The sequence below is a fragment of the Choloepus didactylus genome, chromosome 1 (genome assembly GCF_015220235.1).
Source record: "Choloepus didactylus isolate mChoDid1 chromosome 1, mChoDid1.pri, whole genome shotgun sequence".
Lineage (NCBI taxonomy): Eukaryota > Metazoa > Chordata > Mammalia > Pilosa > Megalonychidae > Choloepus > Choloepus didactylus.
This window is the reverse complement of record NC_051307.1, coordinates 244,149,396-244,166,691: the sequence shown is the minus strand read 5'-3', so window position 1 is coordinate 244,166,691 and position 17,296 is coordinate 244,149,396. Positions and strand designations below refer to the sequence as shown.

The 17,296-nt window shown below is 49.7% G+C and overlaps 2 protein-coding genes across 4 annotated transcripts in view; one reads left to right on the top strand and one right to left on the bottom strand.

Annotated features, from left to right (window-relative positions):
* The window catches only part of SLC6A6 (solute carrier family 6 member 6), an 83,728-nt gene extending 76,554 nt beyond the window's left edge, over positions 1 to 7,174 (top strand). For 2 of the 3 annotated variants that reach the window (XM_037802613.1, XM_037802620.1), the window contains 2 exons: positions 2,616 to 2,752; positions 6,751 to 7,174. In XM_037802613.1, coding sequence (XP_037658541.1) covers positions 2,616 to 2,752; positions 6,751 to 6,769 — 156 coding nt within the window. In that variant the 3' untranslated portion in view covers positions 6,770 to 7,174. Of the gene's footprint in view, positions 1 to 2,615; positions 6,523 to 6,750 lie in introns of those variants that run through there. The other variant, XM_037802616.1, reaches the window with a different exon arrangement.
* Positions 7,175 to 11,562: 4,388 nt separating this feature from the next.
* The window catches only part of GRIP2 (glutamate receptor interacting protein 2), a 58,903-nt gene continuing 53,169 nt past the window's right edge, over positions 11,563 to 17,296 (bottom strand). The window contains exons 22-24 of the mRNA XM_037829618.1: positions 13,962 to 14,105; positions 12,717 to 12,863; positions 11,563 to 11,721 (exon numbers count right to left, since the gene is read on the bottom strand). Coding sequence (XP_037685546.1) covers positions 11,563 to 11,721; positions 12,717 to 12,863; positions 13,962 to 14,105 — 450 coding nt within the window. The remainder of the gene's footprint in view (positions 11,722 to 12,716; positions 12,864 to 13,961; positions 14,106 to 17,296) is intronic.

Here is a 17,296-nt window from a genome sequence, read left to right as displayed (position 1 = left end):
GGAGAAGTGGACAGGGGCAGTATTTCTGAAGCGGTGAGACAAGAAGCCAGGGGAGCGAGCCACTCAGATGCCCTCCCTTACAGTGGAGCCAAATTTAGGATAAACCCAGCCCAGTCTGGTGGCCTCCTCCAGCAACCTGGGGCTCCATTGGCAGCCAAATCCTCTTCAACAGCCACATCTTTGCAAGACAGAGCCTCGGGGTTTCCAGGCCTCCCAAAAGTCTGCTCCCCCAGCAGCCTCGTGCAGCTTTGTCCCCTTCTGCCCCCTCCCCACCTCCAAACTCAGAATTCTGAGAAATTCCTCAACAATAGGAGCCATCCCAGGCCCTGGCAAAAGCAGGGGCTCTTTCCAAGAAATCTCTTTCTCAGAATCTCCCTTAACCTTTGGGCTTTGGGCAGGCTCCAAGACTTCACTGTTTTGTTCTGGGCTGTTTTTATTGTTATTCTCTTTTAAAATTCTGGAGCCAGGATGTCCTGGGGCCCTGGCCCTCTCTTGGGCTGGAACATGTTTCCTCGTGGACAAGGAGAGGGAAGGCTGAGCTGAAAGGGATCAGCCTTCCGGAGACAGAGGAAGTAGGCAGGGTCGTGGCAGGGAGGAAAAATCTGAAGCCGGGGGTCTGTCTGAGCCGGGGGTGGCCCTGGGTGTTCCTGGAGCCTTGGAGCCATTGTATTTTTTGTCAGTCCAGGCAGATAGGTTGGGATCCCGGCTCTTCAGCCAGGATCTGGAATGACCCTTAGGAATTGTTAAAATACTGAAACTCTGGGCCTGGAGACAGATGGGTAATAGCTACTGTCTTGGGCCCCTCAGCACCCCCCACCCCCAAATCCAGCCCCTCCCTGGGAACTTCCAAAATATCGTCACCACCAGAAACTAAAGGGTTAAGGGGGAGGGTGTGGTGGAGCACACAGCAGGGGGTCTCTGGCTCTCTGTTCCTATTGGTCAGCGCCCACACCAGAGTGTTTCAACCCTTAATTTAGTGCCCTTTCAAACTCTACTTTTAAAATATTTTAAAACATTTTTAAAAACTCTGCTTATTAAAATAATCCATCCAGTCCTAGTTTAGGGGTTTGGCCAGAGTGGGGTTGGCATGGGGGAAGGGGAGGAGGGAGTAGTGAGGGATCCCAGCCCACAGCAGACTGGCACCGTCCGCTCAACTAAAGCCAAACAGCCACCCACCATCACCTTACCCCCACCCCCAAGGCGGTTGACTCTCAGGGCTCCAGGGCTCCCACCTGCTTTCTCCAGAGGTTCCAAACACTTGCCTCTTTCTGAGCCAGGTTCTGGCAAACCCAGATCCCTCCACCCTAGGATGATCCCAATTCCATCTGGGCCTCTCCTGTGCACGGAGCCCCAAGAGGCTGCCTGGTGGTGGTTGCCTCTTGGCTGGACTTCCACGTGCACACCCCACTGGGCAAGCTGGGAGCGGAGAGGAAAATGATAAAAGGGGGGTAGGCACCTGCCCCTCCCAGCTGGAGTTTCGCCCTCCCCCCCATACTCAGAGTCTTCAGTCCGATTCCTGCAAGGATGGGGGGGCCATGGGGGAAGGGACACAGATAAGAGGGAAGCCCCCAAGGTGGGGCAGATGCCTCTTAGCTCTGGCCAGTCATTACCAGGAGGGAACATAGGTTGCCAGATCTTGCAGTTTTTTAAGAGAAGGTGGAAATCTGGAACTCTGCCTTTAATTAGCAGCTTATTTTTTAAAATTTTAATTTACCAAAATGCAATGTGAAATGCCTAGAGGGCTACTTGTTTGCAACTGCCAGCCCTTTGGGCAATGTAAAATGCCTAGAGGGCTTCTTGTTTGCAACTGCCAGCCCTTTGGGTGTCTGAGTAGTCACTTGGCAGGAGGTGGACTGGGAGGCAGGAGCCCTGGGTTCAAGTCCCAGTTGTGCCATTGCTTTTTTTAGGTGTGCTCAGGGACGGCTCCTTCCCTCACTGATTCCATGATTAGGCTACCAGGGAGGGGGACAAAATACACCCTGCCTGGAGTGGTCTGAGGGTTCTTACCCCGTCCAGCCTCTGGCTCTTCTCTGATGGAAGGTGCTGCTTCAAACACAAGCCGGAGTCTCCAAGTCCTTAAGACCAACCTTGTGGGGAGAACTGGATGCCTGTAGGAAAGTACAAGCTGCATGTGGCAGGGTCAGGAGAAGGCACAAAATGTAGCTTGTGGGAGGCTGAGGAGTTTGGAGTGTCTCCCTGAGGAAAGTGGGAGCTATGGGAGGCTTCAGACAGCTATCCAAAGCTAAGATGTACAAATTGCCAAAATATGGCTGCTTAGTGCAAGTCAGAGAAATCGGGAGGGGAATCACAGGGAGGCATATTTCAGTTCCATCGGAGAATAAATTTGGGGCATGGAGGTTATGAGTCCCCCATCCCTGGGGAGGAGGGCTTGTAAACAAGGAAGCCACCAACAGGAATTCTGTCTCAGTTCAGGTCCTAAAGGAACCTTAGCTGCACCTCGAAGAGGATTAAAAAAAAGGGGAGGACCAGAGAGGGTAGTAGTTTGCCAAAGGCCACACAGCACACAAACAAGATCAGAGGAGGCAGATGGATGTGGGGAAGAAAGCAGGGTGGCTGTCGTCTCTCTCCCAGCTCATGTTTCCTTCCTTCTCTAGAGATTCAAGACCCTCCTGATCCCAAAGGATCCCAATCACTGGGCTGTGGAGAACGAGGGGGCCATCCCCTACAAATCCCGCTCCACCATCAGCGGGGTTCTGATGAAACCCACGCACATCATCGTGGAGACCATGATGTGAGCGCTCTTGGGTCTTCGGGGCCGCTTTCCTGCTGTTTACTAACATTAGATTCTCATAGGACCAGGTTTACAGAGCTTTATATTTGCACTAGGATTTTTTTTTTTTTTAATTGTCACAGAAAATGTTACTCTGTGTGCATGTGTGTATTTTGTTTTGATTTGGAGCTATTTTGTACAAAATGTAAACCCTCGGGCAGTTGGCCGAGGAGAGGCAGAGGTTTCATACTGAATTAGATGTATTTTATGGGAACTTGTTAAATTTTTCTTTGTATATATATATTTTTTTCTACAAATAACTATATAAATACTGAGAGATTGTCATACACTTTTACCACTTGAATTGATCTTGCCAGCAATAGATCTCATTTCAAAAAGCAATTCTTTGGTGCTTGTGTAGCTGGCAGAAAGTTCTGCCTGAAAGAAACAAAAAACAAAAAAACCCATGGTGGAAATCTCCTGGGACCGCACTCCCATTTCAAAGGTGTAGTGCCTTCCAAAACCTGGTCAGGTGGAAGAAAACAGCAGATGAGAGGGTCTCACCAGCTGGCCGTGTGCATCAGGGCTAGAGAAAGCAGGGAGTGTAAGTAGACAACTTCATTTCAGTTGTCTTAGAGAAGAAAAGAAATGCCAAAATGATGGACCCAACCCCTCAAAGAATTGAACCGACTTCAAGGCAAGAGATGAGGGCCTGCAGAGAAGTCTGGTTTTAAAAGCACCAAGGAGCAAAGTCCTACCTTTTATTTTGAGATTGAGGGTGGATAATCAGTAGGACTGTCAGACTTTCAGAACCATTCAGACCAGAGGGATAAGCGAGAGATCGGAGTGTGCTAGTGAGAACCCTTTATGAGCCTCACTGTGCAGCTTTGGAAGAGGTGAAAGAGGCTTGGGGGGGGCAGGCCATGGTCTTTCCTGGGGTGCCCCGAGCTGAGATTCCAGCCAGCCAAGCCGGAGCTGGCCGTCTCGGGGCTTGGAAGCTCACACAGGATGGGTCTGTTGCCCTGGAACAGAAGCATAGTGGGATCTTTTTGTCATTGCTTGGGTGACAGCTCTTGGAGCTACAGGAAGCATGATGGATATATTTGGGGAGGGTCAAGGGGTGAGGTAGGGAGGGCAAGTGGACCAAAGGATGTGGACCCCAAGCGTGTAGATGGGCCCAGTATCGGGTAGGAGGTGCTTTTCTTTCCTCATCTCCCCATCCTCAACTCCATCCTCATCTCCCAGAGCCCAGGAAACTGCTGACAAGCTCTGGTTAAAGATTCTTCCAATCCCAGGGCTGCCCCAGCTCGTAGCCAGGAATGCCAGGAGCATGTTTTGAGATTGAAATCTTCTATTTGGATAAAGTGCTCCTCAAAGCAGAAAGCGCCCTCTTTCTTCTCCTCCCAGTTCAGGCCCAAATGCAGCCCAAATGAATAGAAATGTTCATTTCAACCTCTTTGCAATAGTTGGTGTCACACAATATACTACAAGGGGACTCAGAGGAAGAGGGGAAGTTTCTAGGAGGTTGGGTGTGTCCAAGGGGCTGGCACCCCAAAAGTGGCTTGACCAGGTGTCTTTAGGCAGAATGAAATTCCTTTCTGAACCAAGAGAGAAGGTACTAAACCCTTAAATAATCCCAGGTGTACAGACACCACCTCCACCCCCCACCCCTACCTGTGCCATTTAAACAGTCGCTTCTAAGTTCAGCGTCTAAACGAAATGGAAACCTTGTCACTCACAGAGGCAGTGACCATCTCAAGGGGTGTCGAGAGTGGGTTCCGGCTCAGGTTTTCAGAGCAGGGGCTCCCTGAATCCCAGACTGCCCCCTCCAATTTTGGAAAGGGGAGGATGCTTTGGTGTCCCCCTTCCCAAAGGACAGAGGCCATTCTGAACGTCTTGTCTTTAGCAAGCATACACACATTCACCGTTTCTAAAGCTATATACTCTGCCAAACGACATCCAGTCTTATTCCAAACGGTTAACAATTCTGATGTGTTCCTATTTTCCGATGTGTTTACGGTTGCCACCATGGCTGATTTTATTTTACTGTTGTATTTTATTCCTAATTTTACTGAGCAGCAACGTGACCTGTTTTTGTTTCTTTTGTTTGTCTGTTTGTTTTTTGTCTTATGGAACTTTCGTAAACTAACCACTGTTATAATTGGGGACAGGTGACGTGTGGGGTAAAAGCAGGGGCTTGGCAGGCCGTGGCTACCTGGGCATCTGTGGTCATTAACGTCCCCAACATCTGACTCCCAGGGACTCGTCCTCTGGGTGAAAGGCTGCAGAATTTCAGGATTGCAGGCAAACTGCAACATTGTGGCAATGGCCCAAGGAAGGCCTTTTCTTGTAAGATTCCCAGACCAAATTCTAGACCAAAGACATACGCAGACCAAGTCCCCAGGCTCGGGCTGGGGGGCAGGTCAGCCACTGTCCCCAAGCCCGTTTCTCCACAACCTCCTGAGACACCTGTCTCCATTTATGATCGTCTCATCCAAGCCCTGGCTCTTATGTATCTATAGAACTTGGCTCTATGAGTACATGATGTAATGATGCTTGACTTTTGTATATTTCCATATAAATGAAACTTTTCATCCGAGTCCCTGATAGTCCACCTGTCTCTGAGAATGGACAGAGCCCCTACCCACTCTCTCCCTGGGAGGGAGTGGCCATTGTAATGCCTGTGCCAGAGCCCAGCCCACCCAGATCTTGAAGCTTGGAAGGGAGGAAGGGGTTGCAACGATATTTTTTTAGGATGCAGAAATGGGTCAGTGCCTCAGGATAAATCTCAGCTGGGAAGACGCCTCCGTTGGGCAGCGATGGAGAGGCCTCCGGGGCTGCCAAATCCAGTGCACCTTGTTGTAAAAGGGGGAAACTGAGGCCCAGAGAGGGACAGGGACTTGGGCCCAGCAAGCCGGGACTGGAACCAGACTTGCCCAAGTCACCTCTGGCTTCCCATTCCCCTGGGGTGACTGCAGTGAATGATGAGTGCTTATGGGGGCTAAAGACAAGTAGTTCCCCAGCGTCCTCCCTGGCAACCAAAAGGGAGCCTTTATGAAAGAGGAAGCAGCCCATCCCCCAGGGTTGAGAGACAGAATGAACAGCACTGGCTCCTCTTTCCTTTTAACATACCTCTGTAAGGTAGGAATTGAGATCCCTCTTTGCACAGGAGGAAACTGAGGCCCAAAGAAGCCATTCAGTTCCCGCAAGAGGTTGCACCCCTTAGCCAGGATTTAAATGGAGGCCCCAGAGCCTTGCGGGAAATTCCCAGACAGCAACAGGAAGTGGCAGCAGTCTTAGGTGGCTTCCCCTCTGGGATACCCCTTGGGGGACAGGTGGCTTCCCCTCTGTACCCCTGGTCCTTCACTCTCACCCCAGATCCTTGTGGTAAAGCACAAGGGGAGCCCGTAGCCCCACCTCAATGTAGTCCAGAGTGTTCTTGTACCACCCAGGTGCTGCTGCCCAGTGGCCAGGGACCCAGCCAGCGTCTCCCCAAACTGCCCTTCTCTGATGGGGACACGCTCGGGGCAGCCAGTACTGAAGCCACGGGCACCTCCCTGCGTCCCAAGACCCAGACCCAAGCCAGAAAAGGACCCAAGAGAAACCACTTGAGGTTGCTAGAGGGTCCTCTCCATCCCTCAGACCCAAGCCCAGGTCGGCCCCAGGCTGGGATGACTCGTGGGTGCTGTAAATAACACTGTGTGCAAAAACCCAATGAATACAAAAGCAAAAACTAATAATTTTTAAAAATTAAAAAAAAAAAAAAAAAAACCACTCAGATTTCAGAAGTTGGAGAGGGGTATGGGAAACCCAGTGGGAAGAGAGTTCCCCTCTCCTGCCCCATTCCCCACCCCTTGGAATGCATCTTGTTTTAATAGGAAACCAGTGTCCTTTTTCTCCTGGGTGCCCCTACAGACCGTTCAGACTTGGAGCATTTTGTTGTGTATTTGGCTTCAAGTCGAGATGTTGGCTCCATTTTCTCCTTTTTTTAACCCAATTAATTTTCCAATCCCTAGCAGCTGTGACTCTGTATTTTAGCACAAGAGAAAACCGAGAACATTGGGTCTTTCCTCCTTCCAGAAATGTGTCTGGCTCTTCGGGACTTTTCTGTTTGTTTTTAAATTTCAAAATATTTTTAAGATATTTTAAACTTTTTTAAAACAACCACCACGACAACAACAACAACAAAAAAACAACCAACGAGAGACTCTTCTGAGGAGGAACATTTGTATTTGACCAGGATCCTTGGTGTGTAATTCAATCTTGCAGTATATAAGCTTTTGTGTATAAATGTTTTCTGATATGAATCTCTGTATTTTGCAGGGTTCTTTTTCCTCTTGCTTTTTAGATGAATACGTATATCGATATTTTAAATTCATCTTTGCTTTTTTTAGAGGAGTTTGTAATCACCTGATAACATGAAAATAAACATTTCCTTTTTAAATCTAATATGTTTCGGTTCTGTTTTGGTGAGGCGGTTTGGTGAGCGCGTTACACTTTATATAAGGGGATTTCATTGCCACCCCAGGATGCTCCTTGGAAAGTTGGTGCTGTTATTGGATGTTTGGGATTCCGAGGCTGAGGGGCTGGCAAACGGGAAGTGGTTTGCCCAAGGGCACACACAAGGCTGCAGAACAGGTTGAATTTGCACCCAGGTCCTTGGACTCCGTGTCTACACTGGCTGGTTCTAAGCTACTGATTTTGTCCCCCATGTCATGCACCCAGCACTGTGCAACTGTGAGATCTTGTACAAGCCACTTGAGCCTTAGTTTCTCCATCTGGAATAAACCATCCTCCCCATCCAGGCTGCTGGGATGATTAGAGAGGATATTCATAAAGCCTTCGGGAGCTCAACAAACTTGAATTCTCTTCCCTCCCTCCCAGCCTTGGAGATACAGGAAGGGGGTGTGGGGAGGTGAAGGGGTATTGGTTGCCTTTCTCCCCACATCCCACCAGGAACAGTCACTAACTCCCAATTAGGGTCTCACCGACTACGGAGGCCAAGAGTGGGACAGATTTCTGGGAGAGGTAATGAGTGACCCAGCCCTGGAGGGATGCAAATAGAGATGATGCCACGGACAACAGAAGGGAGGATACCCCCTGCCCTAATCAGTGATTGGCATGGGACAGGGGGCTCAGCCTTGGTGATCACGAGCCCCAACCCACTCATGTTGCAGATGGGGAAACTGAGGCTGGGACCAAACAAGTCAATCTTTCAGCCAACTGGCTCACCACTCTTTATGAGGGGACAAGGTCAGCGGAGCCTGCTGGGTCTGTTTCCCCAGATTACCATAACATACCCACTCCCCCAAAAAATGTTTCTCAGTAACTTACTCTATGTAGACAATGTTAAAATAAAACACCCCCTTTGTTCTGGCTGTTTCTGATGGCCTCTGTCCACTTCCCTCCTCTGTTTCCATCTGTTTCGGTCACATGGCTTGTGTTCAAACCGTGGCACCATTCCTAACTGTGTGACGTTGGACAAATTACTTAACCTCTCTGTGTCTGGTATCATTACGATGATATAGCACCCACCTCTGAGGGCTGTAGGAAGGCTCCACTGCGTCCACACAAAGTGCTCACAACAGTGCCTGGGGCATGGCAATGCTGTGTGGACCGTGCTGTTATCCCCATGCCTTGGAATCTCCCCCAGCCTGGCCCATGCCTCCCTGTTTCGGAAGACCCCCCCCAGAGCCCACCACCCTCCCAGAACTAGGAAGAGCAATGCACTGTGAACCTTGGGCCCCCAACTTCCGTGCCCCAGGCCAACCCCCACTTACCCCCCTCCCAAGGCAGGGGGCTCACTCCCACCCTGCACAGCTTTTCTGCTCATGCAGCGCTGTGATTCCCCCAGTGGGCCTGACCCTGCTGTCTGAGCCCCCAAACTCCCCACTTCCCCCTGCCCTGGGTGCCTTGTGGAGTCCACCCTGTTCTTGGCCCCTTCCCCACCCAGGCTAAAGGGGTTCACAGGGTAGATCTGTCACTCCCTATCAAGCCACCTGGCTGAGCCCGAGCCCTCCCAGACCTCATTGCCAAACCCACTCCCTTCCGGGCCTCCTTGCTCTGTCCAGCACCCAAGCTCATTCCCACCCCAGGGCCTTTGCACTCGCTGCTCCCTCTGCCTGGAACACCCCCTCCCCCAAGGGGGAGGAGGACCTCATTACCCTGTACCCTGTTACCCTGTTTTTGTCTTCACTGCACGTCACGCTTCCTGAAATAATCCTTTATGATTTGCTTACTTGTGCATTGCCTGTCTTCCATTAGAATCTAAGCTCCACGCAGGCAGAACATGATCTGTCTTGTATTCCCAGGAACTAGAATGGTGCTTAGTATGTAGCACTTTTTGAATGAATGAATGAATCATTAAATCCATCGAAAGCAAGTGAGAGCCTGTTCAGTGCTCCAAGCGGAAGTTGACTCTTGCCAACCCTTGGTAAAAAAAGAAAGCAGACACACTATTCCAGGTGCATTTAAATCATTTTATTTTTTAAAAAAGCTTCTTTCCAAACCGCCCCCACCCTCCACCTGCTGCCCACCCCCCAGGTCACTGCAAGCCCTGGTGGGACAGAAATTTACATGTGGGCCCCAAACAGGCCCCCAGTGGCCTTTGCAACGCAGCCCCTTGACATGTTGTGCTTCCCAAGAGCCCTAAGAAAATCCCACATAGAAAAATACTTTACAAGGAATATGCTCTAATCTCAGCCAGAGAAAAATACAGCTTTTGGGGGAGGGGGGACATCTCACAGGGGCTGGGCTGTACCCAAAATGCATAGGCAGGCAGGAGGCTCACTGGGGAGGGGTGTCAGGAAAATGTCAAGTCTGGGATGAAAGATCCCCATGAGAAGCCAGAAGAAATATTGCATATGAGAAGGCCCGGGCACAGCTGGGAGGTCTGCCAGGCTGGGCCTGGTTGCATACATCTGGGGCTTGGCAGAAGCCTTTAGCCCGAGGAGGAAGGGGGAAACTTGATCAGATTCAGGATGTACCTTCCCTTGTCTGGAGTTCAGCTTTCCCAAGCCAAGATGCCCTTGAGAGAGTGTCCCATCCAGCCCTATTACTTGACAGAGGCCCAGAGAGGTTGGGCCACCTGCCAAAGGTCACACAGCAGTGGCTACAGGCAGCCAGAACCCAACATCTCTGTTGCACCCTCCCTCTCACCCACCCCGGGTCAGAGGGCTCTTGGCTTTTGCTTGGTGCCCCTAGAATGAATGGGTAGTGCCCCCTCATCCTGGAGCATATGTTTGAACAGGAATCCAAGACAGCAGAGGCCCTGGGCAACCCAGCCACCCATGTGAAGGGCCCTCCGGGGTGGAGGAAGGTTGAGGAGGGGAGGCAAGGCCTCAGGGATAGAACGTGAGTGGGCCGGGCACATGGGGGGCCTCTGAGCATGGAGATGATCCTGGCCGTGACAGTGAGGCCCAGATCTGCTCAGAAATTGTCCATCCCTTTAATTGTCCAGAAGGGGCAGCAGACCGGGGGGGCCTGAGAAGGACCCAAAGATCACAGAGCAAACAAGTAACAAAACCAGGGTGAGAACGGGCCTCGTCACCCCATCTGGTCCCCGGAGTGGAAGAACATTTTGGGGGGCCTCCAGGGGACAGACGCCAAAAGAGGAGGCAGGTGGAGGTGGGAGTGGGCACTTCCTGTTCTCTGGAGAACCCCCCCAGACCTGGCTGATCCCTGCCAGCCCACCTCATCCCAGCGTCCACCAGGTGGTGCTCTCAGGCCCTTCTCGAAATCCAAAGGGTTTCTAGTCCGTGGAAAATGAGGAAAATGATTTTAAGGGAGGCAGGTGCTTCCAGATTTCCGATGGGGACCACCTTGGATGCTCCTTAGCTATTGGGTGCGAGATAAAATGTAACATCTCTTCTAACCCATCTCCCTCCCTCTGCCTGTCTCCCTGTGTTTCTCTCTCCCTCTTTCACCTCCTCCTGCACGAATGTGGAAATCGGAGAGGAGCTGTATGATCTCATGTATCATATTCCATGGTTTTTCAATCTGCAATGAAATGGGAGGTGAGTGGAACTTCCTGGTTTTTCTGTCCCTGAATTATTCCCTCCCACATCGAGGGGGACATAGTACAGATGGGGCCACAGCCACAGATCCTGCAAAGAAGCCCAGAGATGCCCAAATGAAAGAACCAGTGGCTTCTGGAATCAAACGAGCCCTTCCTGGGATCACAGATGGTCCAGCTCAGTCCCGTACGTGGGGATGCTTGGAATGGGAGAAGCTCAGAGCTGGCAATCCCCAAAAACCAGAATGCTGGAAAATGGGAATTTGCTGAGCATCCACTCAGAGCTGCATCCTGCTATGACACGCCCCCCCCCAGCTGCACCCTAAATGCACCCCAGTCCAAGATTGCACTGGGCAGTGACCAGCTCTTACTTGCTCACCTCCCATGACAGGAAACTCACTCCTCCCTGGCGGCTCCTTCCAGCTCATGGCTCTGAGTAGGAGAATGTGCTCCCTACACTGAGCTGGGCTTTGTACTCCATGACCCTTCCCAGGTGGCCCTGCAGAGACTCAAGACATCCCCAGGCCCCTCTTCTCCAGGCTGAGCAGCCGGTTCCCAACTCCTCCCAGGTGGCACCCCCAAGCATCCTGGAGATCCGGCTTTTGACAAAAGACCCAGATGTCACTCCAGCTGGGGCAGGGACCTCACTGCCTGGCTCTTGGTTATCACAGCTCCAGGCAACAGAGACAAAGTCCCATCCCCGACTCAGAGCCTGTCTGCCAGACAGACAGATGGACAAATGGGTGGCCATTTATCCAGCCCAGCTACCGGTCCAGGAGCCAGGATCTGCCTGGTGGCCCCTTGCCACAAGCCAACTTCAGAGCATGCAGGGGCTGCTGGGGCCCGGCGTTGGCAGGGTCCGGTTGGTCTGAGCCAGGGGGTTGCGGCTGATCACGAGCTCCAGGATTTCACCCGCCTCAGCCAGGAGTGGCACCGCCAGGCAGCAGTCGAAGTCCCGCGTACGAACACGGTTGACCTGTACAGTACACAGCCAGGGGACAGAACCAGGGTTAGCTCAGCCTGTGGCCAAAGCATGTGGGAACTTTGGCGTTTCCTAAAATGAAGGCCTAGCCCAGACACAAAGGAAAATCACATTCACATATGGAGCAAGTCACTCTTCATTTAACTCTCTTTCAATCCTTCTGGTTAGGTTTTATCAAAGGGAAAGTCTAGGGAGATGCTAACATAGCTTTACACCTCTCTAACATTCACTTTTCTCCCTTCTTAACATAAAAGAGCAGACCCCGTACTCAGAGGGCCTCCTAGCTAAAATCAAGTGACCCCACCATTTTTCATTTATAGCTTGTACTGACCTTCTGTTTCAAGCAACAGGTGCTGGATTTGCATGCCTAATTGTGATTATAAGTCTGCTTTTAAAAGAAGTTTCAGCTGAAAAAGCTCCATCCATTTAGAGAAAATATATATTCAGTAATTATTGTCCAAATGAGGTAAAAATCATGTCAAGGGGACAAAAATAGGTGGAGAGTGGGAAAAAGTGACCCACAGTGGCTGTGCCAAGGAGGCCCCACAAGCTTTCCATCTGCTCCCAGGCTGTCTTGCAGCTAGGCAGACCATGTGACTAGTTCTGGCCAATAGGTTATGAAGGGAAGTGACAGCGTTGTTTCTGGGTGAAGGCAGGAAAAAAACCAACGTGCAATCTTCCAGCTGTTTCCTCTGTTGTGGAGTTGAGGAGGCCGTGTGCTGGTGGGTTCTCCACCACCAAGGCCCCCACCAACCCATGTTGAACAATTTGTGTTTTAGGGGCTGTTTGTTACTGCAACATGACTTAGCCTAGCCTGACTAATACAACTCATGTTGTCCAGCCCTTTTTATAGATGAGGAAGCCGAGGTTCAGAGAAGGGAAGTGACCTGCCCAAGGCCACTCAGGTGGTATACTGGTGGGGTTCTTTCTGCACCCTAGGGCTAGAGAGCAAGGCCCACCCAGCTGCGGTTTCCCTGCCCCAGGATTACCTGAAGGACCCTGTCGAAGGGCCGGAGGCCCCCACGCTGAGCTGGCCCATCCGGTCGCACTGTGTGGACATAGACACCCTTCTCCAGAAGGCCGTCTGAGACGCTGAAACCAAAGTCATTTTTCTTGGGGTCTTTGTGCAGGATCACCTAGGGGCAGAAGAAAGGCATTCCCTGGAACTCTAACCTTTGCCACCAGCCCCCTGCGGTTATGCACATCCTATGGTCTGGCTTTCCATGCCTCTGGCATCCAGTCCAGCCCCCTTTCCCAGCTGTATTCTCCCATGTCTTATCACCTCAGCACACTGCTTCTGAGTTATGACCATATAACCCTGCTCCCTCCACTTCAGCAAATCCTCTAGTTCATGGCATTAAACTACAAGGAAAACCCTTAAAAAGTTATTTCCTTTCCAGATCTTTTTCAATCCTCATGCTTTCATCAAGGAGAAAGCCTTGGTGGGGTACTTGTACGTCTTTAATATCCTCTAACATTTGCTCATTTCCCATCTTAACAAAGAGCAGGCTTCAGGATCAGAGACTTCTGGGGACTATTCAACTGGGCGAGCATTATGAAGACATAATGCTGAGTGAAATAAGCCAGACACAAAACGAGAGATACTGTATGTTACCACTGATGAGAACTCGGTGAAAAATGTAAAATAAATGTCTTATATTGTGGATTATAGGGGACCTAGAGATAGACAGCAGCTAGGGAAGGGGGAACGATAATCTAATAAGAACAGACAAGATATTGAGGGTGATCTTAATGATATGGGAATGCTCAGATGTGACTATGGTTCATTAATTTGCTTTTGGTATGGCAGGAGTATATTGGAAGGAATGAAGTTATTTCAGGATATTTGTTTTTCCCATTGCTTTGCTTTGTTTGGAAAATTTTTTTTTATTTGATAAGTAAAGTAATTTAAAAAAATAAACTGGGCTAGCATTTTTTTCTCCTGTTTTTCTATATAGTAAGTCACAGATGGCAAGACATTCTGTCTTCTCATTTAAGGCAGGGTTGTGAACTTTTTATGTGTATACAATAACAAGTGAGAGAAGAAGTGAGTCTACTTAAAGAAAAATATTAAGTAATACTAGCCCAGTGTGTATCCCATGCATACAGGTTTTAGAAAGTTCCACCTAGTACAGAATCCCCATTGTGGGGTTGAGACCCATCTGGGGTCACATGGCAAATCTGAGGGCACCAGGACACAGGACCAGGCGTCCTGCCCCCGCCCCTGTGCCCACCTTGTGCATCTCCAAGGCTTTCGGCGGCAGCAGCTCCTGCATCTCTTTGGGGGAAACTCGTGCCTCCCGGCCCCTCCGCCAGGGCCCTTGCTCGGGCCTGCCCTCGAGGGCCATGCTCTGTACAGTGCCCATCATGATGGATGCCTGTGGGGCAGAAACACAGCCCTGTTCTCAGACAGCCATTCAGGAGCTCACCTGCTCGGTCAGTCACTGACACCTACTACATACCAGCCTCCCAGGGCACAATGGTGAGCAAAATGGCTCTCTGCCCACTGGGAGCTCCCTGTCCAATGGAGGTGAGAGAGGGGAGTCAGTAACCAATCACACAAACGATAATAATAATAATTTATTAACAATTACATGGCACTATTATTTTCTCCATTTTACAGATGGGGAAACTGAGGCTCAGAGAGATTAAGATTTGAACCCAGAGCCTGGCTCCAAAGTCGGAGCTCTTAGCCTCTCTTCTCTATTACTTATTGCATGCTGCAGTAAACTGTTACAGAGGTGAGAGGTACAGAGTTGAAAGTGTAGGACAGACAGATCTGGTCATGTCTGAAGGGAGGGGTTCAAGAAGCTTCCCTGCCATGAGATCTGAAAGATAAGCAAGAAGAGGGGGAAGGAAGAGAGTCCCAGACAGAGGGAAGTGTATGTGTGAAGACCCTGCAGTCCCAGAGAGCTGAAGATCCTGAGACTGGAGGGGGCAGGGCCTGGAATGAGGTTGGAGGGGTGGGGCTGGGATGAGGCTGGAGGGGTGTGGCCTGGGCTGGGGTTTAGAGGGTGTGGCCTGGGCTGGGGCTGCAGGGGGCGTGGCCTGGCCTGGAGCTGGAGTGGGTGTGGCCTGGGTGAGGCTGGAGGGGCATGGCCTGGACTGGGGCTGGGGGGCGTGGCCTGGGCTGGGGCTACAGAGGGGTATGGCCTGGCCCAGAGCTGGAGGGGGCATGGCCTGGGATGGGGCTGCGGGGAGCATGGCCTGGGGGAGAGGCTGGAGGGGTGCAAGGACTCAACCCTGTAGGCTACAGTAAGAAATGTGAACTATCCCGAGAACAACAGGGAGCCATTAAAGGATTTAAGCCAGGGTGGGGGAAGGCGACCTGACCAGCTTTGCGGCTTTAAAAGCACCTTCAGGCTGGTGGGCAGAGACTGGGTTGCAGAGGGTGAGAAAGGAAGTCTGCAGGGAGGGACACCTGTTAGGGCCCACTGTAGCTGTCGAAGCTAAAGACAGTTGTGGCCTGGACAAGGAGAGGCAACAGAGTTGTGACATGTCTAGGAGTTAATAAATTGACAGTCATGCTTAGTGAGAGGTGGGCAGAGTCATAAATACCCTGCTCTAAGCTGAGAGGAACAAGTGTGTGACCCTGGAGGAAATTCATTCACGTCCAGGCTGAGAAATCCAGATGAGGGGGCGGGGGTGGGGCTGGTGGGGCAGGTGAAATTCTTACGGGTGATATTATACAATTTCCAAGGCACAGGAATTTCCCCGGCCTAGAAATGTCTCTCCAACTGACCATCACAGTATCTGACTTTCCATTTCTAGTGTGCAATTCTTTCCAACATCAGGGAAAGAAATGTTTTGACCTTCTAGAGATTCCCTAAGGGGAGGCAGATTATGATCACAGCTGTTTTAGGGCTCAGATGTTGCATTGGGGTGAGAGGGAAAGATAGGAAGACAGTGGCGTGGGTACAGAGCAAGGCGGCAAGGAGGCAGGGAGTAACCTTTGCCAGATCTTATAACTGGTCCTTACCTGTCTGGAGAGCCAAGGTCCAAAAGACCAGAGACTCAGAATCTTGGGATAATGTAATCATCAAAAATTAGAATTAGGGACTCCAGTTATCATAGACTCTTGGATCCCTAGAATTGAAGAACTGTAGGATTCTAGGATTTCAAATTAAGATGCAGACTGAGATGATACAGGAGATCACATCACCCTCCAAGCACACAGAGAAGAGATGGAAGATTAAATTTTTAAAAAATAAACATCAAAAGCAAAAAAGAGAAAATCAGAGCCAGGCATGAGCAGGAGAGCAACCATTTGGCTTCTGGAAGGTAATGGGATCAAGTTGTACTGGCCTTTGGAAGGTAATGGGACCAGATATGTACATTAAGGGCTGGGAAAAGAGGACACTGTCTCAAAGCAGGAGGCTATAGGAGTGCCACCTCATTGTTTAATGGGAACTAGAAAATGTATTCTCAGCAGCACAAGGGTATAGAAGGGAGCCACAAGGACTGGAATGATTGGAGAAAATTACTTGTGAGAAACTAGAAATCTTAGCTTGACTTCTGCATGAGCCTAAAGCCAGAATTTGTCTTCCATGAATAGTGCAGAAACACACAGTTGAGAAATAAATGTAAAAGAACTCATCTGGAACTGGTAAAGTTCAAAAGCCCCTGCAAAGCATGGGAGAAATGACCCCAGAGATGCTTCAAAACCCAGAGCATATGCCAGATACCTACAGAATTAACCACTACTGAAAGTAACCACAATGATGCCCATAGACATAACAGAAGAAATCACACCCAGGGAACTAGAAGCCAAAAGAAACTTTAAAATAAGTCTGTTTAAAAGCACAGAAGAATAAGAAAATAAAGAGCCAAAGACATTAAGGAAAAAGACAATGAAGAGTTGAAAAATAAAGAGAAGATATGGAAATAAAAAATGTAGAAATTGAAATACAGGATCTAGGAAATGGTGTAAACAGTGGGCTAAATATAGGTGAGGAGAGAATTAGTGAACTGGAAGGCAGAACTGGAATTAGGACACAGTGCAGAAAAAATATGAAAGAAAAGAGACATGGAGGATGGAATGAGAAGTTCCAATGCACACTTAATAGAAGTCACAAAAGGAGATAATAAAGGAGAGACAATATTTACAAATATAATGGGACTTTTCCAGAATAGAAGGAAAAATGATTCACCAGACTGAAAAAACAGACTGAATCTCTAGTAAGACAAATACAAACTCACACCAAGACACATCAGAGGAAAAGAGCCAGCCATCACAGATAAAGAGAAATCTTGAAATGCCACTGGAAAGGAAAAGATCTATTACTTTCAAGGAACAATAATGAACCTATAGCAGCAATGATAGTTGCCAGGAGACAATGGAATATCTTCAAAGCCCTGGGGAAAATGTGACTTTCATACCCAACTAAACTATCATTCAAGAGTTACAATGATCAAGACATTTTCAGAAAACAAAACCGGAAAGAGTTTACCATCCAATGACACTCATTGAAAGAACTTCCAAAGGATCAATTCAGAGTGAAAGATTGGGATACAAGAAGCAGTGCTGAGCAAAGAAATTGGTTAGACATGCTGGCAAAACTAAATAAGC